Genomic DNA, 26303 nt, shown 5'->3' with positions numbered 1-26303 from the left:
ACAATTGTTTATGAGTTCATTTGAAAACAACTGGGAAGAATTATACTGCACATTGCTGGCTGTTCCTCCATTTTATTTATATCAACATATAATATTACAAATATCAATACTTAACTGCAGTAACAGTAATGCCTAAACATAAAAATATTGTATTCTATGTGACAAATTAAAAACTTAAAAACCTTCAGAATGGTTATTTCTCGTTCAGCCTGAACCGTCAGTCTCCTTCTTGCTTTCTGAGCAGATGAAACATCTGCTGACAGCTTCCTGTGTGTGTGAAGAGCTTCCTGAACCCACCAGCACAGAAGAAGCAGGTGGAGACAAACTACGTCCTCTGTGCTGGTGGGGACGGGACGGACCTCGTCCTCTCGACTGGTGGCGTCGGGGTGGAGGGGCAGGAGGACCGTACTCACTGGTTTCTGACTCTTTGGGGTGCTGGGAGGGTTCAGAGCTCTGCTGTGGGTCTGGGGCGTCCCGGGATGACGGGTTAGTTGACCTCCACCCTCAGCTGCCCCGAGAGTGAGACCTGAGGAGTCCTGCCCTGTGAGACACAAACACAAGAGATGAATACTTTTGAACTCAACTACAAAACCTTTACATTGTTGTGTTAAATGACCTCCAAAGATGGAATCATATTACTGATATTTCTAAACTCCTGGAGAGGGATTACTTACTCGGCCCACTGGAAGAAAGGCGACCGCCGCTCTTCATCTGGTCCTGTCGTCCTCCATCCTTCTCCTCTGCTCCGTCTTCAAGGAGACGCTGGATGCTGCTTCCTGTATCACGGCCATCGATACCTGCGTAAAAGAGACTTGGAAACTTTTCTTAACGTTAGTAGTTTTTACCGCACATCTGTCTGGTTCAGCTTCACCTAACTATACAAATAAACAGAGAGAGTAAAATGATGTTCCTGGGAATCTCGACTTTTCCAAACTCCCAATTCCAAACTCCAAAGTACACAACTGGGGGCGGAGCTTCTTCAGGACCAAAACCTCTGCTGCAGAGTGCTACCTATTACCAACCCCGCCATAGGTTGAGGAAAGGCTGTCTGGTGCTTCATCAGTCCTGCCAGACATAAAGGTTTTACAATCCTGCAGCAAACAGGCTGTCGGTCTCAGTCCGAGTCGTCGTCCTCATCCCACTGCCAGTATCTTCTGAAGGATCCGTGGTCAGAATCTCCGTAGTCCTCTTCTCTGGTCCTCTTGGCGGAAGATCCAAGGCCCGACGAGGAGGGTGCAGACTCTTCGTCGTCCTCTTCTCTTTTCCTCTTGGCGAAGGGTCGGAGAGGGTCTTCTTCTTCTTCTTCTTCTTCTTCTTCTTCTTCTTCTTCTTCGTTTTCTTCATCTTCTTCCTCTTCCACCACTTCTTCATCTTCTTCCTCTTCTACTGCCTCTTCGTCCTCTTCTTCCTCTTCCACCTCTTCTACTGCCTCTTCGTCCTCTTCATCTTCTTCCTCTTCTACTGCCTCTTCTTCCTCTTCTTCCTCTTCGACTGCCTCTTCGTCCTCTTCATCTTCTTCCTCTTGTACTGCCGCTTCGTCCTCTTCTTCCTCTACTGCCTCTTCATCCTCTTCTTCCTCTTCTTCACCTAAGGAGCTGTATCCGGAATCTTCGCTCTCCCAGTCGTCTTCTTCGTCGTCCTCCTCCTCATCGTCCTCCTCCTCGTCTTCCTCTTCCTCATTTTCCTCTTCTTCGTTGTACTCTTCTTCGTTGTACTCTTCTTCGTTGAACTCGTCGTCGTCTGGAATGAACACCCCGTCTTCCCAAAAACCAATCACAAAATTACCGTTCATAAATGCAATCTCCAACCTATCTTCATTACCTGCGTCGCCTTCGGCGATCCTGATGGGGCTTCTTCCAGGATGCTGCATGATGTAGTTCACACCAGCTGAGAGGGAAAGGTTCAAACGTAAGGATTTCACATGAAATTAAATATTTCTGGATTACATTGAGCAATAATTAAAGTTGAAAATGCAGAATATTCATCACAACAACAGACAACACAAGAGTCTGAGCCTTTAAACATTTAACAGTAATATCAAACACAGTGCAGTTCTTCCTCTGTTAGTTTAAACAGATGAGGGAATCAGAAGCAAATAATGCATGTTGACACTTAATGGTTAATATTGTTGTTATTACATTTTGTTAAAAAAAAGACTTCAGTGTGTGAACAAAACGATCAATGGTTTGCAATAAACGGCGTGAAGGTGTTTAATTTACATTGCGCACAGCGTCATGACGCACAGTGAAACATAGCGATATTAATCCAACATGACCACAGTCACCTCTTTCGTTTATTACTCATTAAATTATTACTCAATAAGTCACGTTTCCACAGTCAAAACAAACCAACTCAGAGTCACCTGCAGGTCACGTGCCGAACGTACGTATTAAGAATTCCATAAAAATGGCTCAGGCGCCATTTTGTTTTTGACAATTTCATGTTAAACTTCGACGTTTTGATACCTTAAACACAAAATAACTGGGTTTTTGAACATCTATAATAATTGTTACCTCACTCCACACATTTCCTGCAATTTTTAAGAAGTTCTGTCGATTATATAATATTTTACAGGCTCGACAAAATTCAGTGACTTTTTAACCTTAAAACTTTTTGACATTGAGACTTTTAACCTAGAAATCATTGATTTCAAAACAGTGAACACTTTTAAAAATATAACGGGATACATTGACAGTAGAAAAAGTATTATTTGATGTAAAAGTGGTCTTACCTGCACAGCTCTCGTCCAGCTCACAGCCTGGTCGCTTCAGCAGGGCTCTGTCTCTCTCTCGATGTCTCTGAAGTCCTTCAGGGTCCTGTCGCTCTCGATAGTAGAGTTCTGTTCGCCAACAAGTTTTGTTTCTCTCAAAGTCTCTCTCAAAGTTTTCTTTACAGTTTTGGGTTCACAGGAGGCTGTCAGCTGCTCGTGTCAAAGTCCAAAGTGTAAAGGGAAGATCCAGAACCGCCGCGGCCCTCAAGTAGCCTCGGTCCGGTTTCCATGGCAATTACTGACGGGTTGCGTGCTTGCGTGCGATTGCGCAATACTGAAAGAGAGACATATTAATTATGTTTCTCATATCAAATATGTCTTTTCATTTGATTAATACTAGAGTTATTTTAATTGTATTTGTCAGCTATTGTTGTAAACATTACACAACCCGTCTCTGCAGCACGTATTTAAAGTTAAACTTAAGCCTACTTATTTGCATTCATTAATCTTACTACAATCACTGCTCCTAACGGCTATGGATGGGTTAAATGCAGAGAGCAAACTATTTCATGTCTGTCATATGACGACGTAATAGTTTAGTTTTACAATGTTAACACAAAATTCTGATAGATCCTTACTTCCCTTAATACCCTTGTCGATGTGAAGCGGGTCCGTTTCCTCTCCTGCTGCACTGCAGCTCATCGTGAGTCTGAAGGTTACAATGCAGAGCTATAGCTTCATGCATAGCAGACATTATAGCAAAGAGAGATTGGTTTTCTGAAAATATTATCACAATACTCTCATTAAATTATGATTACATTATTGTAATATTACAACTTTATTCTCGTAATGTTTCTTTTTTCAATCAAAATGCTGGGATTTCTTTGGGAACATAAACCTTTGTGTCTCCATGTTGATGAGATATGTTCCTTGTTGTAAACGTGTTGTTGAACAAAGTGTCTCACAACAGAACACATCTGTTGAACACTAAAAGACTACCTCCAGGTAAATGAAATAGACTTTGTTATCGTGCAATATCGTGGATAATGATGCTCTCGTTGTATCAATCACAGCATTTGAGGCGTTGCGTGCTTTACTCTTTTTCCTTCTCACGTTGTTGATCTCCTCTCTTGGTGGATTTTTTGATCAACTCCAAAACCACCAACATACAAGTTAATTTTGATCAAGAGAGACCAGTCAAATAAAGAAAGGATCATTGTTTATTGTTAACAGATGATATGTGAAGAGTCTTTGACGCTTGGACTCTACAGGAGATCTGTAACTGACGGCCGTCTGCCCCGATCAGCAACACGATTAATCCTCCGTAGAGTCCAGACCTGGTGGTGATGATGATGATGATGATGATGATGATGATGATGATGATGATGATGATGATGATGATGATGATGATGATGATGATGGAGGATCCGATGAAGCCTGGTCGGAGATGCAGGGATGCGTAACAGCAACATGAATGAACTGAAGTTGAGGGACAGTCATGTCTAAAGAGACAGCAGCGGGATGATTGGCTAACGACGTCATTGTCTCGTTCTGCTTATTGGTCCGAGGAGACCAGCTGATCTACAGCTGCTGTCATGATTGACGCCCCGAACAATGACAGCGCATGAGTGCGCATGCGTGAGACGTGATGGCGGATATATGAGAAATAAATGGCTTTCAAGAGTTTGGTCTTCCGACTGAATTTACGCTCGAGCTTATTTTTTTTTTTTTCTGAAACACTAAAAATCTGAAACACTGACACTGTCTGATTCAAGAAAATCACTCTGACCTGATTAGTATGCCAGAACAATATAATAATGTATGTCCCAATATTGAATATTGCAGCATGAAGATATTTATTCTGAAAAGATCAAACCACCTCATGTGTCGATGAGTTTTCTAACAGCCTCTCCTGCCTCAAACAGATTTTAACCACAAACATAACACATTTTAAACAGCTTTTATATCTAAGACAAAGTGTCTTCAATGTGAAGTTGCTAGTTGCAGTTGCCCTGTCTGTCTTCAACGTGTTAAAGACAGCAACATGATTGAGATTATTGAGGTCAAACACTTTCATAACGATTACTCTTACATTTTTATTCAGCCCAGATTAACATATAGACTATCACTGAAACAAGTTTCTGTAGTTTTCACAGTAATATTACTGTGTACTGGCCACATTACTGTAGAACTCATATACAGCATGTTGCTGTAGATCTGCAAAGCATCATGGTAAAAATTCATTCCCGGGTGAATCATACTGTGTCAATAAATGTTGCTGTGAATCACAATACAGTCATTTGAGCAGTTTTTCCTTTTTCAGCAATCTGCCATGAACAGTTTAAACATAATTTTCAACACAGATGTTAGCTTTAGCCTTCACGCAGACAAAGGGGGAATCATCATTGCTATACCTCCGTTGCGTTACACAAAGATGACAGTAGGCTATAACGTCGTGTGCCGATGAACACCTGCTTCTCTCGACACAATTGTGGAGCAAGAGCTACAACATTTGTGACCACTTCAACTTCAGCAACAGCAAGGTAACGAAGCTCATTATTATTCCTTCATGTTTCCCTTTTGCCAGCATTTTGCAACTGTACTTTAATTACAAACAGCCAGTGAAAACAACCAGTTTTGGTGGTCCTTGAATCAAAGACCCACACTGTGTCGATTAGACCTCTCTCAGGTGGAGCTGTATAGGCTGCACTTCATTATAAAGCACTTTTCTAGTGCTTCCCACTACATATTCATTCACACACATACAAAGACGGCACAGCCTACAGGAGCACTTTGGGGTTAAGGGTTTTGTCTAAGATGGACACAGAGCTCCAGTCGTTTGTCATGTAACAACAGATACTGAACGATTAACACAGAGACACAGGATTTAAACTTGAGATATTCATTTGAAGAGGCGTGGCACCCATGCGCTCTTCTTACAGGAAGCTGAATTAAGTCAAACTTTTCAAAATAAAACATTGCACTCTTCATTTTGAATACATATTGGCATGTATAAAAAGACATATTAATTTGGCATAAACTTAATTCTTCATGGAGACTTATTCTCTTTAGAGAGCACATTGCACCCATGCAATAAGTCCTTCAGAAGATTGAATAATTACACGGTAGAGCTGTTTCCTCACTAGAGGGCAGACTGCCGCCATCATTGTTCCTAAACACAAGAGGACTTGTGGTCAGTGAAGAAAGATGCTGTGCAGGCTGCAGGAACATCTGTGCTGTAACACGGACGCTTCAGTCATTACATGCAAGAATGTTGACAAGACCTCAAATCCACTTTCAACAGAAAGCAGCCTCTACAACAGGAATTCAAAGTAAACGCTGAATTATTCATTTTTCTGTCACCTTGTGTTACTGTGAGCACTTTGGCATCACATGGCGTAACAGGCAAAACCGCTGTGTTTCCATTAGCTCAGAATGAGACCTTCATGTCCACCGTTGCTCCTAAAGACGTGTGATTATGGGATGGATGGCCTCGAAGCAAGGAGGACGGCTCACGTTACGGCACTCTTGGAAAAAGGGGGGAGTGAGTACTTAGCTGGATGTACCGCTAGATGGCACTAAATCCTACACACTTCTCCTTTAAGGGGCACTTTTGATAACCTGAGCTACTTTGTTGTGGATCCACCGTCGGTATTCACAGTGTTTACAGTGTGCAGGATTAAAAGATGATATGAATTACTCACCCCTGGTGAATTTGATGCGTAAACATCAGCTTCAGATTCAAACACAAATGAACTGAAGTAAGCCAGTGAACAGAAACATTTAAAACACGACACTCGCAAAGAGGTTTTTCAGTTTCCACACTACAATGATTCCTTCCTCTCAGACCAGTGTGGGCTAATTGCACATCTACAACTGACCGGACCTTTAAGCGAGACACGTGCACACCCACGCGTGCATTACACAAAGCACGTGTAGAATGAAAAGAAGAGGGTGACCCTGGTTTTTCAACCGCTCATTCTCGCTTTCTGAGCGAACGTAGCAATCAGGTGAAACACCTCCTCCAGGTGTTTTCCCGCCCAAAGAGTATAACTGAACAAATTACAGCCTCTGCTTTCAACCAGAACCCTCCTAGTAGTTGGTCTACTTTTCTGTCAGTTGTTCTGTTCTGTCAGTTGTTCATAGCAAACTATCCATGTGCAGGTTCAGTACTTGCTGTTTACTTTCATGTTTGTATTACAGGAGAATACTGCCGCGCCGAATTGCTGATAATTATGGATTCCAGCCATTCCTGGGCTTCACCTTGCACAACCTGCGCCGGCTCCTGACGCCGTGCTTCACAGCTGCTTCTCTCTCTCTCTCTCTCTCTCTCTCTCTCTCTCTCTCTCTCTCGCTCTCCCTTGCAGTCTGACTCTTTTCATTTTAGCTTAATCCAGTCCCAGTGTATCCCTCTCTATCTCCTTTTTTAGGGCTCCAGACATTTTCTCACATTATTAGCGTCTTACTGGTCATATGCTCAAAGATTCCGTCAGACCTTGACACACACACACACACACACACACACACGCACACGCACACACACACACGGACACACACACACGCACACGTCGACCTCTTGTAAAGCAGACTGTCTTTGTATTAGGGCGGCTGCTGGTTATGGATATGTGATATGTATCGCTTCACTTGGCTGGCACCACATAATGAGCTTGATGATGGAGATTGTCATCATCTCTCCATAATTCCCATGTGACAAATCCTGTCAGTGATGAGTTCTCTCACTATCTTCCCCCAGTGAAGCACAAACAGTGAGCTGCATGGTATTTGTATTTATATTCAGAGCTGCCACTTCAATATATGGGAAGGAATCCCATGGGTCAATAAAACTCTGAACAGAGTGCGGGTGGAGCCGGCAACTTGCAGCTAACAGTGCTGACAGCGCTAACAGCGTTTAGCTGAAGGGGGAAACTGCCCTAGGAGAGCAGAGCAGAGCCAACCTGTGAGGCACGCTCAAGCACGGACGTGCTATGTCAACTTAAATAAATGACCATAAGCAAGGTACAATACAAAATGTATCTTATGCCAGTGTGAAAGAACACATGATCATGGCACAACTTGTACAAAAGACAAATTAAGGTTACAGGTTAAAAAAAATGCATCTGTGATTTAAAAGCACAGGTGTAGCTAATGAATGATAACCAATGCTTAAGGCTTAGGGGTCCTGGTATTGTTCATGCTGAAACTGACACTAACTGGGACAATTAAGCAGAAGTTATTTTTAGAAGAGAGTTACAAGATTTATTAATGAATCTCCTTCCAACAAAGTCCAGATGTCTGCTGGGAAATGGCTGCTTTCTATTCACACTTGGTGCAGCCTTGATCTTTAAACTTTTCAATCCTCTGTCCTGCTGCCAGGTGAAAAGTGACTTTTCTCTATCCATCAAATTGAAATGTGTTCCATCCTGTCAAAAAAAGAAAAAGGAAAAACAAAGTGTTTATATATGACACCTCATATTTTGCTTGCTTGCAGGTCAAGTTGAAGTTGACCAACCTGAAGAGCGTTTATGAATCAGTGGGTAATCTTTAACTCGAGCAGTGGGCTCGGCCTGACGGCAGTGGGTGGGGTCCTGCAGCGGGGACGGGACTCTACCTGTCCCGGTCCCGGTAGTCGAGTCCGGTGTTCGGGCTCCACCTCCTCGCGCCTGGTTGAGCCCTGTTACCGGAGCTGCCGCCGAGGACCGCAGACCGAGCTCATTCAGGCGGGGAAGCCGGGGACGGGCGCGTGTCGGGGAGTGTAAGCGTGTGTGCGTGCGTGCGTGCGTGTGTGCGAGAGAGAGTGTGTGTGTGTGTGGAAGAAGTCAGAGTGAGTGAGAGAGAGAAAGAGAGAGAGTTTGTTCGCGCGTGGGACAGAGACAGAGGAGTCGCAGAAAACTACCGAGCAGGTGAGTGCTCCACCTTATCCTTCCGTCTTTGCTAGCATGTCTCTCAGTGCCACCAATAACGGCAACTATATATAACTATATATATAACTATATAGTTATATATAACTATATATATATATATATATATATATATATATATATATATATATATATATATATATATATATATATATATATATATATATATATATATATATATATATATATATATTTACACTGTAACCACGATATTCCGCACTTAATGTTTGTCTGTGGCGCGTGCAACATTGATTGAACCATATCACTTTATCCACGTGGTACGACTGTGATATTGTAAAAAAGTAAGTTTTGGGGAACTTTGTGGTGTTTTTTTTTATGCTAGGCTAATTTATGTTGGAGGGTGTTAGCTTGCTAACATGTTTATGTAACTTTAGTGGACCACTTGTTTGTTAACAAGTGTTGGGGGTGCGCAAATACAGTAAATAAATATGAGTGTATATACATAAATATGTGTGTATGTATACACACACATATACACACACACACTGATCCAATATGCAACTCAGTGAGGAGGCATTGTGAAACATCCTAATCCAATACTTTTAGCTTTTTGAAATGAGAAATATTTTTGACTCTATTACAATTTTTTGGAACTCCAATAATTTTTGGACCAAATCAAATAAAAGAAGTATCAAACATGAAATACAGATCTACCGACAAGTTGCGTCCGTCTACAACCGAGGTTAAGACTTGAAGGTGCCTGATGAATGTGTGTGTTTGTGTGGAGCCGCTCTGTCACTGACACCAACGGGTCGCTCATGGCTGGGAGGCAGATTTCTGACACTGTTGCACACATTCCTCCCAGATTAACCAACAGCACAGATTAATGGAGTGCAGAGCTCAGATTCACCATACAAAAGGTTTTGAATGATATTCAATGTTTTTTGTGTGCTGCAGGTGAAGACAGTATAGTGTGTTGTTTCTTCGACACCTCGTCCCCGCCCTCAGCAGCTATACATATCTATAGGCGTGACCTTGAAAAGCATGGTTTCCTGCGGGGCTTTATTAGGCGAGGAGCATTTCTAGAAATTTGGACAGCTTTACGATTTTTTAAAATGATTTCCCCCCTGAATTCAAGAATGTCAAATTGCTATTAATTTCTTTTCACTCGTCAGGGTCTTTATTCCGACGTGTGTGTTTGGAGGTGCATGTTCCCATGGCTCTTAGTCTTGCTTTAATCAGCTCAAGGACTTGGCCTCTCGCCCTACTGCTGAGATCAACTCCAACCTGAAAGGTTAAGAGGATCCACGAGTCGCTCCGGCTGGTAGACGTGGGAGAGAGGGACGCTGCTGGTGGCGGCTGTGCTTCCTCTTTATTTCTTGACTTTGATTATGATCAAAATATGGGACTCTGCTGTGTACCGTCACTCTTTTGTAACTGTGTCGTGGTATCGTAACCAGTGCCGAGTTCGGTGTCGAGGAGTGGTGCATGTATGTGCACCCCATTTTATACAACTTTCAAATGCATTGCTGTCAAATGCATGCAGTTTTTTTCCAGCATTGTATTAAGTTTGCAAATGTTAGAGCTTTTGAATGAAAAGGTTGTGTGGCGGCAGGTGGATGACAGAACAAATCTGTAATTTCTAGGTCTTAGGACTTTTAGGACAGCTATTAGACCGCCAAAATCCACACAAAATGAAAAGTTCCTCATAGTTCAGCTATTAGATTGCGTCCCCAGTCTTATTGTGCATTTGCACAATATGAGTGGCGACACGATCTAAAAGGGTTAAAAGGGCATCTTGCTTCTGGTCTCGCCTTTCACTTTTATCTCGGTGGTGATTCGGGCTGAGTAGGGGGCCCAAAGGCAGAGATCCCGTCGGCGTGTGTGCCTCAGTGCTTGGATCTTCTGTACAGCAGGAGGCCTCTATGGAGACTTCTCGCTGCCATCGGCCGCCTCGCGCTCTATCGGTGTGTCTTTGATATCTGAGCCCCTGTCAGGGTCTCTGCAGGCTGAGACGCTCATAATCACGTCCCCTGATACAAATCAGACCCTTGTTTGCCGCTCACTGACAAGACGGTCTGATTACCACGACGCCTCTTTTTCATGTCTGTCTCCTCTGCTCCTCTCTTCCTGTCACTAAGTTGTTATGTTTCTGGGGCATCGTCAGGCTAATTTACTGACTGTCTACAACTCATGATTATTTTCATCACCAGAAGACATACATATAACTATATACAATAGATTTATAGGATCTTGATTTATTATTAAATTATTACATTTCAGAAAAAATTGCAAAATATCTTGTAATGTTATTTATTTAGTGTCCATTATGACCCTCAGATATTTGATGACAGTCATCGTCATTAAGATACATTGTTCTCTTGATCGACAGTTATTCCATCCACTAATAGTTTTAGCATAATGTATAGTAAGTTGCTGGGTTCAAATGATTGAATGAAGTAATTTCTTAATTAACTGATTATATTTGTTTACTGTTAATTGGTCTCTGAAATAAAATCTTTTTGTTTGTGCCAGTGGGAGGATGATCTTGGTTTGGGATTAATAAAAAGCAATGCATCAGAATCTGTCATCCAATCAGGTGAGCTGCAATCATTCTCAATTACACTGGAGGGGGTTAGACCGGAAACAGCTGATGGTATCACACCACAGGAAATGCAATTTCCCTTATGTGCGTTACTCAAAAACTCGGTCAAATATCCCGCCTGAACACAGGCAGGAAACTTCCCCAGGTGCTGATTGGCCCTCTGCTACGTGTCATATCATCGTCGATAAAGTGCCATGGGTACACGTTCATCCCTGAGGTGTTTTTTCCCTGGAGCGTGGCCTCAGATAAACGCCAATCCAGCCTTTACTGACCTCCACATGATTTAACGCTGAGCCACCGCTCACCTCCACCTCTCGCCGGCTGCCTCTCTGGGTTTCTAGTACGAACATGTACTATGATTGGGTTGGTGTGTGTCTGCGCTGAATTTAATCACCTTAAAGGCACCTCGCCAGCTACGGTCTGGTCATGCCCTCGCATAAAATTTTTGCCGGTTTCTCGGGTGTATCCCTCTGTGTTGAGTTAAAGATTAATCTACGGGGATGCTACGGTGCGTTATTGGCTTGAAGGAGAGGACTTAACAAAGCGATAGAAACTGTCCTGGTTATGTAATAACAGGTGAACACATCCGCAATTTCCATTGGGTGTTCATGTGTGCATAGGTGCAAAGGCCACAGTAATGCCAGCATTGGGCTTTATTTGGGTCAACGGCAGTGGAAATCTGCAGTGCGTCTCCCACTGAAGGATTTAACTCTCTCTGCACACCGGAAGGTAATCTTTGCTGCACTCTTTAAGATGTCGGCAGAAAATGAGGTAAATATCCAGACAGTATTATGAGACTTCCTTCGGCTCCACTGGTGGATCATCTGACGATGGATGTCGTGGATTAGGACGTCGTTTGAAGGGAAGCTGTTTCCTTGTTTGACACTATGGTTAAATGAAATCCCTTCAATGGAAGAGGTTGCCGTTGGGTGGTCTGTTCCCGTCAAGTCAAACAGGAGCTCGATTGGTTGACTGGGAGGGAGTCCATCGTTCTGGGCTCTTTCTATATTAGTTGGTGTCTGCCTACTAGATATCAGCTCATAATTGTTTCTTAAATCTTTAAGATTATCATTTCCTCAAGAGAAAAAAAAGATTTTCCCTCGGTCTAATGTAGGCAGACACACTGATTGTGGTTTCGAGGTGTGTAACAATAATTTATGACTTGACTCATGTCTTTGTTTTTGCAACATGGAACAAATGTGCCACGGTGTACGTAAGGGATCAAAAGAGCTGAAGACTTTTTGATCTGGTCGGCAGACGACATGATCTCATTGCAGTGTGATGATGTGATATGTGCAGCTAGTGCTAGGAATCTTTGTCGCAGACACAAGAGCACAATAATTGGAAAAGAAAAAGATATATACCCACACAGTTCTATAAATACACAGCTGAATGCAACGAGTCTCTTGGAGCTGTGAAAAGCCAAAACTCTTAAACAGCTAAAGATTTACTTGCAACGAGTCCAAAGTGGAGTTTCCTTTTCAACGGTTGGCAGGAGTTCGACAGTTGGAAAGTACTTTCTTCAGGTCGACTGCTGCCGCTGTAGACGTGACCGCAGCATCGCTGCTGTCAGTTGTTTTGTGTGAAGATCAAAGGTTGTTTTTTACCAAGAACCTTGTCGTGTTTGATACCTGAGAGCCCTTTCACCTGCTGTAACAGTAGCTGCGCAATGCAGGTACATCTACGGCCGTTGCCAGGTACTAAGTATATCCTTTAGATGTGCTTTACAGTATGAAGTGTCTTTGAACAGATTCTTTTGATCCCTTTCTGTCGGTGATCCCTTTCTGTCGGTGAGTTTCTCTGTTTATTTTACTCATTGTAATTGTCTGTGTAGTTAATGACTGCAGATGTATTTGCCCTCACGGTGGTGCAGGTAGCAGCAGCTCTAAATATTGAGTCACCTGGCTGTAATAATAAGAGAAGTAAACTTCCTCCATGAGCTCACCTCAATGATTTGATCCCATTCCAGGCCCTGCCTTGTTTTACAGTATCTAAACGTCAGTGTTTGTGTGTGGCACAGCAATGAGGCCCTAAAACCTGGAAATGAGTCAACTTCTTTGCTTTACCGGTTCCCTCGTCTCCAAGTCAATGGGTTTCTTTTTCAATAGGTCTTTTGATTTGTCTTTAGATGCCTGAAGTAAGGTATGTAGTTAACACACGCTTAAGAGATTTGAACGTTTGTAAGTACAACTTTGTGAATTCTGTGTCTTTAAAAACGTGAAACTAATGATGAAGTGCCTTGAATTTGCTTTCTCTCTACAGACCAACAGGGGGCGACTCCTTCGGTTACAAGTCAGATTGTATAGAAGTCTATAGAAAATGACTCTACTTCTCTCTTGAGTTATTCACTCAGTAAACATTGTAAACATGAGTTTATGTCTCAATCTCTAGTTTTGAGTTTTCTTCAATACAGCATGATGTTTATTTATAAAATGATGGTCTATTAAGAGTCAAGTCGATCATAAATCAGAGTATAATCTCGGGCGGGGCTCGCTTGTGATTGACAGATCTCTACCACATCGTTGGCCACGTTTTCGTCTTCCAACTTGAACCCTTTCACAGTGTGTTTTCAGCTCAGAAAAGTTAATTGTGGACGCCTCAAAATGTCTTATTGAGCCTTTTGTTTAGAAAAAGCCAAATTGGGGACGACCAATAACCAAGTTAATAAGAAATAAGAAAAACGAGGCTTAAAACCAGCAGTCCATAAAGCAATGGGTGACGTCAGAGTGACTACCTCCTCTTCTTAAACACTATATGGTTCATTTATAAACTACGACAGGAAACGTTTTAATTCTGCCAATTGCATCAACTCTTGTTAAACAAAACGTGTAATTATCATGAATGTGTATTCGCCACTTATTTTCAGCAATAAAATCCAATGGAGAGAAGAAAAAAAAACGTTGGCCCACTTCCAGGATTGTCCTGCAATTATCCGTCATCCCTGCATCACTCTGCTGGCAGTGTGTTCGGGACCTCAGTCTGAAGCCCGTTATTTGATGTGCACACACACACACAGTCAGGCTTATCGTGTTATTGTGTTCAAGGATATGGGAGCCGGGAATTGTTTGGACTAGTGTCTTGAGATTTCTTAGCTTTGTCTGACAGCTGCACAGAAGTTATAGCGGTGGCATTGAACCTTCTGCAGGCTTCCTCTTATCTTGGTGTGAGGATTATGTGTTTGTGTGTGTGTGTGCGTGTCAAAGTCGTTGCCCAGGTCTAACTAGGTGTGGTCTGACCTTTCTCCTCTGATTTACTCGTACAGAATTTTTTTTCATTGCTAAAAACCCGCAACCCTGCATGCCTTTATGAAATATTAGATGAAGAGCACGTTTTGAATTCGTGTCGACAAAAGAGGGAAAACAAGTGCCCTTTGTGAGGCGTGCCGATCAAGTGGAGGACTACAGAAGGTGTGTGGATATGATTGCCTGATTACATTTCACATACACATACATTTGGTATTCCACGTATTCACCAGGAGGACTGCAGCTCCGCTGAACTCCTCAGCGTCCGCTGTGTGACATGTCGAGTCAGCCTCCCCATCTCCCTCTTAAGCAGGGGTCAAAGGTCCCACCAGGAGAGAGCGGTGAATGTGAACGCTGCTTTGTTCTCTGCTGCAGTTTTTTAGTGTCGTCCAGCCGGAATCACACACATGCATGCACACAAACCACACATGCATATATCTTACAGGCACAGGCACAAACACGCACCGTCCCACTCCCTTCTTTCTCTCTCCTCTAATTCAGTCGTAGCACCAGTCGCTTCAACCTTTTGAGTTTTTGAATAGGGTTGACCTCCATGACCCCGGTCTGATGCCTCATCCCAGTTGATTTGTCACATCTTTTGTTTTTCAGTCTTAACTGGAGGGGACAAAGACCAAACAGCACCAAACTCACATGCTGAACATGAATCAAAGTCTTTCAAGCCCAATCCACCACACATGAGAAGATCTGCACCACTCATGTCTTTAGGCCGAATATGAAACTACGACAGCTAGCGTAGTTCCAGCTGTAACAACATTCATCAATTAACACTTTTTCACTTATTTCTTTAATTTGTACAACATTTACTGTGTAAAAAGAATGAAAAGCAACGCCCAGTTATTTGACTGTGGTACTTATGTATTGAAAATGGTTTGGCACATCAGAGAGATTTGGGGTTGGTCGGAGTAGAGGTGAAGCTTTGATCCATTAGACCGCTCCTCTCGCTAAGTGCCGTGAAAGTGGCGGTGAAGGCATCGCGTCGCTGGTGGTGCTGCACTGACGCTCTTTGGCCTAGTTTAGCCCGAAATGTCTCTCCATCTCTTCTGTCTCTCCCGGTTCCCTTTTTTTCCAATATGTTTTCTCCTTCCTCCATCCATCCATCTATCTTCTCCCTTCTCTCTCTCTCTCTCTCTCGCTCTCTTTTCTCTCGCCCCCTTCACTCTCCCTCGGTGACCAGAAGAAAAGGGGTGGTGCATTCCAAAAGCCTGGAGACCGTTCCCCTCTTTCAGCCAGTGGCCCACAGAGTGACAGAGGCATTAGAATAAGAATAGCTGTCCATTCACCCCGCTGCCCCAGTGACGAGCTGGAGGGAGCGAGGGAGGGCCAAACGGAGGGAGCCGGAGGAAGGAGAGGAGTGAAGGGGTGTGGGGGGGGGGGGGGGCCCGCACATTGCATTCCCATTGGCCGGCGGTGTTCCCTCTGTTTTTACATCGCTGCCGTCAGTTGCGCTTTCAAGTTTGTTTTACGCATTCTGGCGCACATACACGCCACATATGTGCATGCACGCGTAAATATACACATTCGGGGGTTCAGCGCCTGCACACATGCACGCTCGGATACGGGAATCTACAGACACACACACACACACACGCACGGCACACACACCCTGTCAGACGAAATTGGCCTACGGAGACAGAGTGAGCGATTCTGACCACGCAGCGCAGAGGAGAGTGAGGTGACCGGGGTCTGTGTGAGTATGGTTATGGCTGCTCATGAATATTACACTTTTACTGCACGGGCTTCTTGCTGTTTCACTTGTTTCTCTGACCTCAGATGAAACTCTCTCTATGTTCTTGTGCTTTTAATGGACCAGTCCTTTGCGGAAGATTTTAAATTAAACAGTGGCCTTGTGCTGTCACCACCTCTGTAGCTCGCCGCTTTAAGCTATTGTAACAATGTTGCAGTTAAACTGTGACATCGGAGTTGACAAAAGAGGTTGCTCCATTCTTTGGGAAAGTAAATGGCTTGTGGCATGTGCTTTTATTAAAAAGAAACCCAAGTCAGTTATAGTTTTAAGCTGTTGTTTAAGCTTTTGACGATAATACATTCAGATATTTATGTCTCTCAGTGGCTTTTAGATCTCGTTAAGTGTAACATAGGATTGTAATATTCTTGTTCCAAGTCTCTCTCGAGCGTTCACTGTTCTTAGCAGATCTCTCCTCTCTGTACACCACGGCTGTAGTAGTAAAAGAGGGCGGGTTTACCGCCCTACCTTATCTCAGCCACTCTATTAAGAGCTCCACGAGGGCCGAGGTGGACGGAGAGATGGACCTCAAAAACAATCGCCATCCATACACAACACATAAGCAGAACAAGCACACATGAGAATAATCAAATCCGGTTGTCAGTCAGTGTTAGTTCTTTCATTAAAAGATCAATCAATCCTTTCATAACTGGCTCCAATTATGTGTTTTTCATTTGGATTAACACTATTCCTTCACAATACGTTTGACCTGAACAGCTTCTGGGCCAGTTCACTTCCTTTATCTTTTTCTTTTTAGTCTTAAATAAGCCCCTTATTTTCTTTCTCCATGTTTCCCTTTTCTACCTTTACTCTTGCATCCTCTCGCCTTCGCTGTCCAGAAGCATAAAATGCATCTGTTTAGACAATCTGAATGACATTGTGTTATTTACAGCAGTTGTAGATTAACAACGTAATCTAATATATTAGGAATAAAAGCAATGGATTTTACATTCACCGAGCTACAATTACCCAGCAGCTAGCAAGATAAACAAGCTGGCTCTCTCGACAATGGGAATGTATTAGTAGTAAAGCATGAACAATTACATCAGGGACGTGAAGTGTTTTGCAGCATTCGCATAATGAGTTCATATCTCAGGGAAGATTGAGTGTTGCATAATTGTCTGAAAGCTCATTTACGCTACGCAGGAACAACAACAACAACACTTGTTACTTGCAAAGAGATCCGTACATCCTGCCCCAACACACACCCTACATATGCGCAAGCTAGTGCTCCACACCTGCGGCTTAACACTTTTGTGCGACCGGTTACATTCTGGACAACCTATCGGTGTTAAAATCAGCACCAGGAGAGCTAGTTAATGTTAGCATTTAGCTGTGAGCAGTCGGTGGGCGGCACAGTCCTGCTTGGCTTAGCAGCTGACAGCTAACGTTGCCTGCGGCTCCATTGAGTTACATCATGATGTTTTCAAGCTCCATTCAGTTAAAAATGGTATGATGCAAAGGTAAATTACAACGTTAATATTAAATCTTAACTCTGTGTAAGATTTGTCGAGAAACTTGAATTACACATTTGTTTGATTTTTATTACAAAGGGAGACACCTGTTGAGCTTGTAGTTTTCAATGCATATTGGATGAGTAATCGGTATCGGCAATACTTAAGTTCAGTTTCGCGAATCGGTATTGGTAAGGAAAAAACGGTATCCGGACATCTCCAGTTGGGACACAAGGTTCTTTACGCGGTTATATATTTATATATTTAAAAAAAGCTTTATAGTTATGAATGCAGTCAACGACCTAATACGCATGTTAATTGTACTGAGTGCTGAGGCGCTGTGGGCTTCCTCCCCGGTGCCTTTTGACAAAGTGAGCGCGCGGCCACATCAACCTTTTGTTGACAAGCCGGGTGTGAACGCCGTTTTCCAACAGAAACCTGCTTTCGGGCCCAAACCTGGATTAGTGAGTCGGGTCAAGGTATTCCAGAAAATTCTTTTAAGATTGAAGACATTTGTTTTGTCGCACAACAAAGCACTTAAACGGCAGTCAGTCAGTCCTTTCATTTGGCCCGTCGTCTTGCCTTCCTGTAACCACTCGTGTTCGTCTCAGAGGTCACATTGGTTTAGTGCGCGGCGTGAACAATGTGTGTCCTCACCTGTCATCGTGTGTGCCCACACACACATATACATAGCGGCCCGTCCCATTCACTACACAGATGTCTATGTTTGCGAAGCCTAAGCACACAATATATTTTTTTCCTTCTCTTTATTGTCGAAACATGATCAAGATCCCTTCTACCTCAGAGGAAACCCTTGAACTGTGTATACTACAGCAGCGTTTTTGTAGCTATTATCCTAAAAGCTTCTTTGTGTGTCGCTCTAGCACTAGCCATTACCACGGCACTTTGGAGGCATAATACTATTAATACTATTTACTGGAGACAAACAAGACCATTGTTAAGGCTTGTATGTAATCTGACATGGGCAGATAGTGAATCGCACTTAAAGTCAATGAAAAATTTCCAGTTTCTGACCATTTTGCAGTCAGAAAATAATGCACAAACCTCTGCTGAGAGACCGCCAGCTGTGATGACCTGAGGCGTAAACGAGGGTTTTTTACTGAATGAAGCTTCTTGAGATGTTTTAATTCATTTCCACGTCGCTCTCTCAATAATCTGTGTCTGTTTGTTTCAGCCAGAGAGACATCCTGGTGTCCATGCGTCCAGCAATCATGATGCCTTTCAACGCCGTGCATCTGGGTGTCCTCATGCTGGGTGAGTAGAAGATCAGATTTGATCAGGCTTTGGTTTGGTTCCAATTGATTTCTGGTGCTGTTTGAATCGTTGTGATCCAGTAGACGTAGTTCTATGTAAACAAATATAGTAACACATATGTGCATTAGCAAATGATGGTGGGGACTCGACCCATCAGAATGTGAAAAGCAGTGAAAACAGCTGTGTGTGGGGATGTTGTCATACTCCATATGCACTAATGTGAGTTTCTTCATAAAAGCGAGTGAAACATAGTAATTATACGGGACAAGACGCTTCTTTTTTATCCTGCGTCTACCTGGTATTCATTACTTTACTTTATTATGTATGAGGCCCAGTTATAGTCTGGGCTAATAATGCTCCCAACTAATGCCCTGCTGTTTATTCATGAGCTCATACATAAACACACATGGTTCAGTTAAGTACTGCACTATGTTAGCACAAACTATGTTTTAGGTAGTGTGGTGACTCGTGTTTAGTGGTCAAACTATGGGAAAGTAAGGCTGGGTAATGAGAAAAAAATGTTCACAATAAAAACTTCCTCCGATAGCAGTGTTACATTTAGGAGATTTGGTTTGTATAGTTATTTTTGAATCCATCTTCTCAACCTACTAACACACAAGTCAAATAACCAATATTCAGGAGCCTACTCCGTCACTACTGTTGCAGTATATATACATATACATACTGTCATGCAATCCTCTGGTCAGTCCACACAAACAAACCACACCAGAGTCCACTCGAAGGAGACAATTTCTTTTCCAAGCGGGTCCGGGTTCGGTTGTTGAGTCCTCACCGGAGTGTGATGTACACTGCAAAAATTCAGCTTCCAAAAACAAGAAAAAAAAGTAATAAAATGAGGGAAATATTACTTAAAATAAGACAAATTATCTGCCAACAGAACAGGAAAATTTGACTTGCCAAGACTTCTTGAAACAAGTGAAATGCTCTAAAATTAAAACTACCTGATAAGAAGAAATATCTTGTCAATCAAAAAACAAGCGTATAACGCCTTGATTTAAGATATTTCATCTTACTTAGATTTAAGTTTTTGCAGTGTAATGAACCTCAGCAAAAAGAGAAGACACTCCAGAGCCGCACAGTTCCCTCTCAGCAGTCTGAGAGACCGAGCGGACAAGTGACGACACGTGTTTATATTGCACAATTGTTACATGAGGACCAAAGCTAACATCAAAAAGTATGCGTGTTTTCTGTTTCGACATATCCGCAGCTGCTTTGTCCTTTGATGTGAAATATTACACACAGTATAAATAGTAAAAAGCGAGACAAGCCTCAGCTTGTATGACATTTGTCTGAGTGCAACAACTACTGTAAAACAGTGTGAAAAGACTTGTCTCGTTATTTAAAGCCCATTTCACCGGTCATGTCACATGCCACTAAATCCCTCCTCAGCAGAGCAGCAGGTCAGCGTGTACAATGTGCTAATTATTACTGAAGATGTTTATGATCATACAGTACATGTATGTCCTCTCCCTCTGAGCCACGAGACATTTCCTCACTGCCTCGTACTCTCCCTGCACATTGTTATTAGGTCTAATCCTTCATTATTTTATGCACGCTAATCACAGGATTGATCTGACACACGCAGCTGTTTGTACTGGCTTGAGTTTACTTAAAGGAACAGGAAGTGATGGTTTTAATGCGAGAGTTAAACTCTTTTGCTGAGTTGACGTTGCCTGTCCGTCCAGTGAAAAAAGGACGGAGCGGCAGAACACTGTATGCTGATGATCATAATTGATTTGCCATCATGTAGAGAATAACACCACCGTTTCCGCAAGGTAGCCGGTTCCATCCGGTCAAAGTGTCCCTGAGCAAGACACTTGACCCCTAGCTGCTCCCCAGGTGCCTCACAGGGCAGCCCGGCTGCTCCTTATCCAAGGATGGGTTTCCCAATGGCATTCATAAAGGATCATTTATTCATTCTTCTTTCTTTTCACCCTCTTACAACTCTTCCACAGTGTTTTTCAGTTTGTGACGGTTAATTGGGACATTTTTGTGGCTTAAAAATATCTTATTCAGTGTTCGGTTGTACTTAACTTCATCACCTTGTGTGACTTAAAACCCGAATGCTGAACTTGAGGCTTCAAAACAGTAGTCCACAGACCAACGGTTGAGGTTCCTGTGACCACGTCCACTACTTCCCGTCTGTGATTTGGAGACTGTTTGTCCAAATACATTTTGACATGTGTTCTTCCTGCCTTTATTTTCAGGGAAAAGGCTGTCCATATTTCAGATTATATTTTCGCAGAGTGACTCACCTTTAATTTCGACAGGTCCTTGAAAATAACAGGGCACCAAAAATATAATGCAGTATGCTGCTGCAGGATGCGTGATGAGCCGTGGACAGACACTGAGGTGCACACTCACTCGTAGACTCACTCACTGGCAGTAAAAACGCAATTTGCAAACATGCGACCGATGGCGTCAGACAATAATAGATTATGAGATTTGTACTTTGGGACTGTCCCACTATCGTCAGTGAGGCATCGCCTCCACGCCTCCATCACAGTGTGGGCAGCGCCAGCCTCGTACGTCACGCAAACCCAGGTTTATTGGGACAGCTTGTAGGATTGTGAAACTGTTCGAATCTGGGGTATTTGTGGAATGTGTAGTAAATGATGGACTACTGACAGCTGGATTTAAGGCCGAATGGGCCCTCACGGGGCTAATTTGTGACTCTGGGGGCCACACACACAGTGCATTGTTAAATGTGCTTTAACTTGTCCCCGGATCACCTATGTTTCTGTGTTTGGGTTTCTCAGAAGGCTTAACAGTGATTCTATCAAAGTCAAAGGGAAATCTGACTTCAGCTGCCCGCACTCGCCTCCTCGCGGGTATCTGGGTCAGCCAGTGTTACTTATTAACCGGAAGTGTGTGGGGGCTGGGGGGGAGTTTGAGGTTTGTCCCTTCTACATACGTGTTAATGAATGAATGAAAGAATGGATAACTGAAAGAATGAATAAAGAGCGTTAAGCTACTGTTAATGAGTCCTGCGGACTTCCCTTGACATGTCGGCATGTAACGTGATAAAATCATCCGGTTGCAAGTTTCGCTAATGGAGTACAGCAAAGACGAAACACTGAACACAGTATTTCTGTATTAGTTCTTTTCATGAAGCTAGTGCTGTGGACCTGTACGTTACCATGTGAGCTATTTGGAGTTTAGAGCTACAGGTAACTTCACACTATCAATCATTTTTACCCGCCTTTTATTTGCAACCAGCCTTTATTGCCTTTATTCACGCTGGCCACAACCCCCCAGGTATTACTGTAGACTCCCGTCACTAAACCAGACTTCCTGGTTGAATTTAAAGGGCAAATTGGGAAAAGGATTAAGCGGCTTTTGCAGATGCTGAACCTGGAAATGAACTTGACTCTGGACTTGAGTCAAAAGCATTAACCACTCCCACTTCTGTCTGCTGCTCTTACTTAATTATTGATGAAAGATAATGGTCAGGATGTTAGACCAACCAGCAGGCTAGAAACTACGGTGAACAAATGGAAGAGAAATGTCATCTGCGAAACATTGAATTTCATCTCGATGACATTCGGACATTTGATCCTGAAGAAGTTCAGAGCCGGAGACACCACTTGTCAACAAAGATGGAGACGAAAGAAAACAAAACGTGGACCTCAGAGCTCGCCACCAGTTACTGAATGTAAAACCACATGTGCGCACTGGTCCTGTAACCTCTACCTAATCTTTGCGTGTCCGCGTGCAGAAGCCGAGACAACGGCCGTGTCTACTACCGAACACTTTACCAAGTACACTGCAATACAGTGCACTATAACACAGCGCACTAACATATGTAGTGCACTGTGTCGCTGATAAGCGCTCTATCAAATGAAACACTTACGTTAACCAATTGGCGGAAGTGACGTCCGCAAATCTGCTCGCGATACCCGCGAAACTAAAACTGACAAAATGAACGCACTTCTTACCCTATTTTTGTCCCTTGTGTTCCCCTTTCACCAACCCATGTGGAAACTGTGACACTTCCACAATCGCGGCAGGAGGATATAAGTAAATGAATAAAAAGCTGGCGAAAGGGCTCCTCCTCTTCCACTACGTAGCCAAGATGGCGCCCGTTCAGTGCGAGTAGTGTCCATCGCTTTACACTACATTTTTTGACCGTTTGCAGTGCGCCATCCGGGTACTTTTAGTGCACTGAATTCTGCTGGTTTTGTCAGTGTGGCGCACTAAGCACTGAAAGTCAGTGCGCAAGAGCGCGGTAGTAGACACGGCCAACGTTCACACCTGGAATGTTTTCTCTAATGAATAACATTTTCCTCTCTGTCCCCTGCATTCCTTCCATAGTGCTGTATACAGAAGGGAGACGCCCCCAGGGGGTATTTACCTCTTCCACTTTGTGTATCTGCTTCACGCGCATGTGTTTGTGTGTGTGTGTGTGTGTGTGTGTGTGTGTGCGTGTGTACGGCACATGGCCACGCGCTGCGCTCTAATCACACAGTGGTAAACCAGCTGGTGTCGAACAACATCTGCACAACTGGCTTTACGTTAGGTCTCGCTCATATCTCGGCCTTGCTTTCCTCTTGTGTCGGTTTGTGTTTACCCTTTTACCCACAGCTACATTCCCCGTGTAGAAGAGCCAGGACTGGTAACTTACCAATACTTAACTGGTGGCTGTTGAGATGCAACCATTGATCCACAGCTAATCAAAACTGAGCGTTTACTTTGCTGCTGTTACAATGTGCCCACCCTCCCACATCCGGAAGATAACTGTTTGTGCCGTTCAAAGTGTCTTTATCGGCATCTCACTGCAAGGAAGACACATTCAGGTCGTCTAGAAGGGTCTTTTGTCCCACTCGCTGAATGCCCCTTTTGAAAGTCGGTCGTGCATTGTCATTTCTGCAAAACAATCTGTTGCTTTTGAAGTTTAGAAACACCCCACAAGCACACTCTATCACATCTACACTATACATGGATGGACTTAGTGTAGAAATGCATGCACAAACGCAAACACACTGTCACAAACAAAATCCTGAAAAACAATGACATCAGCCTGTGACCTGTTACTGCATGCTCCACGAAAGTAGAACAGTGCACACACATGCTAACACACATTCTGTCGTTCCCCATGCTAGTCGGGGCAGGTGGAAACCAAGTAAAGGCCCACAAAAAAGGGGTCGCGGGTCGGGGGCGGCACTGCTGTCACGCCTCAGATGTCAGAAGCATCTTTTAAACATGAAGGCCCTTTCACATGCAGGAGTGTGCCTAGATGGAGGCCGCTGCCGTGTAATTACCAGCTCCAACACCATCCTTTTCTGGTTCAGCACAGGCCGACACATCGGGGAGAAAGCCGTGAGGCGGGGAGCTTTTTTCTTTTTGTGAATGGCGTTTCTTCTAATGGCAACATTCCACGTGAGTGTGGTCTGTTTCAAAACACGAGTCTCAGTCATTAATTAAAACTGAGGGTGAATTATGACTGCTGAGGGGTGCGTGCCCAGACACAGTGTCGGGAGAGGATCAGGATGCTGCTGCTGCACTGGATGGTGCACAGACCGAGGAGCTCCAAAAACTGAGATGACATTTGGGTTTTTTTCTTTTGAAGAAAAAGCTCTCGCCAAAAATATAAATTGGTTCTGTTTGGGATTATTCGGTCTCAATATTTTGAGATGAAATAGAACAAAAAGTAATTTTACAAGATAGAAATGGAAGATAAGCAATGATACAAATTAAAACAGTTCAAACGTTTAAGAGCAAAAGAGCTACATATGAGAAAAAGTAGAATTAAGTAAAACAATATAACAATATTAGATCATTAAAATAACTAATAAAGTTCAGAGAGGGCCTTTGTATATAAATGGGTTTTAAGACGTGTAAAGAAGTAAAAGATTTAGGCCACAACCCCTGTCACAGCACACTTCGAGGATAAAGAGCTCGCCGGTCTGATCTCCTCAGCGAGGTTGTGGCCCTCTAATACTCCGTCATAACTAACGCAGTATGTCGGAGACCCTCAACTTTGCATGAATATGAAGATAAAATCAGCTGCTTCTCGAAGACGCAGAGTAAGGAACTTAATTAAGACCACTGGTCATTCACCCACTTGGTTTGGCCGGTCGTCAGAAGTCACAGACGCAAAACTACGGTAACGGCCGTCTGAATGGTGACAAAGAAGCGTAATTATGGACTCTGTGACGAGGTTACACCCTCTGGCGACTCCTCAGTCTTCTTTTGGTCCCATTAGTCTGTGCGTCACGCTTCATCACTTTCCTGCCCTGCAAAGACGGAGCGGGAGTTACAATCCAAAGCCAGATGAAGCACAGACCCTGTTGTCTTCCATGTGTTTCACTGTGCCCCATCCCGGGGCAGGTTATTAGCTCAGCGAGTGAGGCCATTGTGTCACGTCATACAAGTAAAGTGAGGTCAGGTGAAACCCAGTTACAGCTCCCAGTCAGTTTCTGTGGTTCTGTGTTGTTGAAGGGGTTGTTTGAGTGCAGAGGTGGGACTGCTAGGCGGGTTTTCTTCCGCTTCCAGGAAGACAGACAGAAGACTTTACTTCGGAAATGCATCCTTTATTGACCTGAAGAAGCTTTTCTTTGCTGCCATTCCCCTCCACGCACAGCCTCTTGTCCGTCCGCGGCACCCTCGAGTTTCCGCACCGCCTTGTGTCCTGTGTTTGGTTAGGGCGTGTTTGATCTTTATCTGCAGTCCGCCGGATCGTCCTTTAACCTGCAACGCCGCCGCACGCGCACACCTGCCTGAGCAGCGTGCTGGGAATAAGCCCTTTACTGTAATCTGTCTTCACTTTGGCTGCATGGCGTCTCCACTCAGCGGAGTAACGTTACAGGCTGATCGAGAGCTGTGTTCTCTGCTCTATCAGTGGCATTGCTGTCGGTGTCAGCCAGGCGTTAATGCCTCGCAGGAATTCAGAAAATCTGCCTCGGTTAAATCTTTTACTTGAACTGGAGCCAAAACATTTATACACACATAGGCATTGTGTGAGTGCGTGTGTGTGTGTACACAGGGGCAGGAGGAACTCTTTTTTTTTAGCGTTTGTTACAAAGACTTTTCATTTAATGATTTACAGCAGTTCAATGGAGTAGTGCATGTTTACAGTACACGCACAGTGACATCTAGATTTAATCGTGAAATAAATCATTTTTAATGAATAAATCAGGAAACGCTACAGACAGTGGGGTTATGATTAGTGTCTTTCAAGAGGGACTTTGACACTAGAACTCCTGATGTTCCTCGGTGTTCCTCCGCTTTAAAATTTAGTTTGGCTAATTCTATAAATAAAAAAAAAAAGGATTATAAGTATTAACAGCATAGGAACCATGAGAGGACATTCTTCGGCCGCGGTTAGTCCCCTCTCTGTGTCGAGGAGGCCTATC

At 43.5% G+C, this 26303-nt stretch overlaps 2 protein-coding genes across 5 annotated transcripts in view; one reads left to right on the top strand and one right to left on the bottom strand.

Moving 5' to 3' along the window:
* Nucleotides 1–375: 375 nt before the first annotated feature.
* LOC137800957 (nucleolin-like) lies at nucleotides 376–2959 on the bottom strand. 3 transcript variants are annotated; one of them, XM_068598330.1, is made up of 4 exons: nucleotides 2732–2959; nucleotides 1822–1887; nucleotides 675–1758; nucleotides 376–541 (listed from the first exon to the last, which is right to left on the bottom strand). In XM_068598330.1, the coding sequence occupies exons 2-3, from the start codon at nucleotides 1868–1870 to the stop codon at nucleotides 1115–1117; spliced, it is 693 nt and encodes a 230-aa protein (XP_068454431.1). In that variant the 5' UTR covers nucleotides 1871–1887; nucleotides 2732–2959; the 3' UTR covers nucleotides 376–541; nucleotides 675–1114. The 3 variants fall into 3 exon arrangements, with proteins under 3 accessions (XP_068454431.1, XP_068454432.1, XP_068454430.1); XM_068598331.1 differs by having other exon boundaries at nucleotides 675–1740; XM_068598329.1 differs by having other exon boundaries at nucleotides 675–1887.
* Nucleotides 2960–8457: 5498 nt separating this feature from the next.
* lamb2l (laminin, beta 2-like) overlaps nucleotides 8458–26303 on the top strand; it is a 45388-nt gene continuing 27542 nt past the window's right edge. The window contains exons 1-2 of one of the 2 annotated variants that reach the window (XM_068597422.1): nucleotides 8458–8610; nucleotides 18848–18927. In XM_068597422.1, the coding sequence (XP_068453523.1) occupies nucleotides 18870–18927 (58 nt within the window). In that variant the 5' untranslated portion in view covers nucleotides 8458–8610; nucleotides 18848–18869. Of the gene's footprint in view, nucleotides 8611–15905; nucleotides 16145–18847; nucleotides 18928–26303 lie in introns of those variants that run through there. The other variant, XM_068597423.1, reaches the window with a different exon arrangement.

The sequence above is a fragment of the Clinocottus analis genome, unplaced genomic scaffold (genome assembly GCF_023055335.1).
Source record: "Clinocottus analis isolate CAN_PGR_092001 unplaced genomic scaffold, fCliAna1.0.p SCAF_4, whole genome shotgun sequence".
In the NCBI taxonomy this organism is placed as follows: domain Eukaryota; kingdom Metazoa; phylum Chordata; class Actinopteri; order Perciformes; family Cottidae; genus Clinocottus; species Clinocottus analis.
Note: the sequence above shows the minus strand (reverse complement) of the source record. Positions and strands in the feature narration are given on the sequence as shown.

Coding starts and splice junctions, on each gene's coding strand:
- LOC137800957 (XM_068598329.1), bottom strand. CDS start 1,870: ATGCAGCATCCTGGAAGAAGCCCCATCAGGATCGCCGAAGGCGACGCA.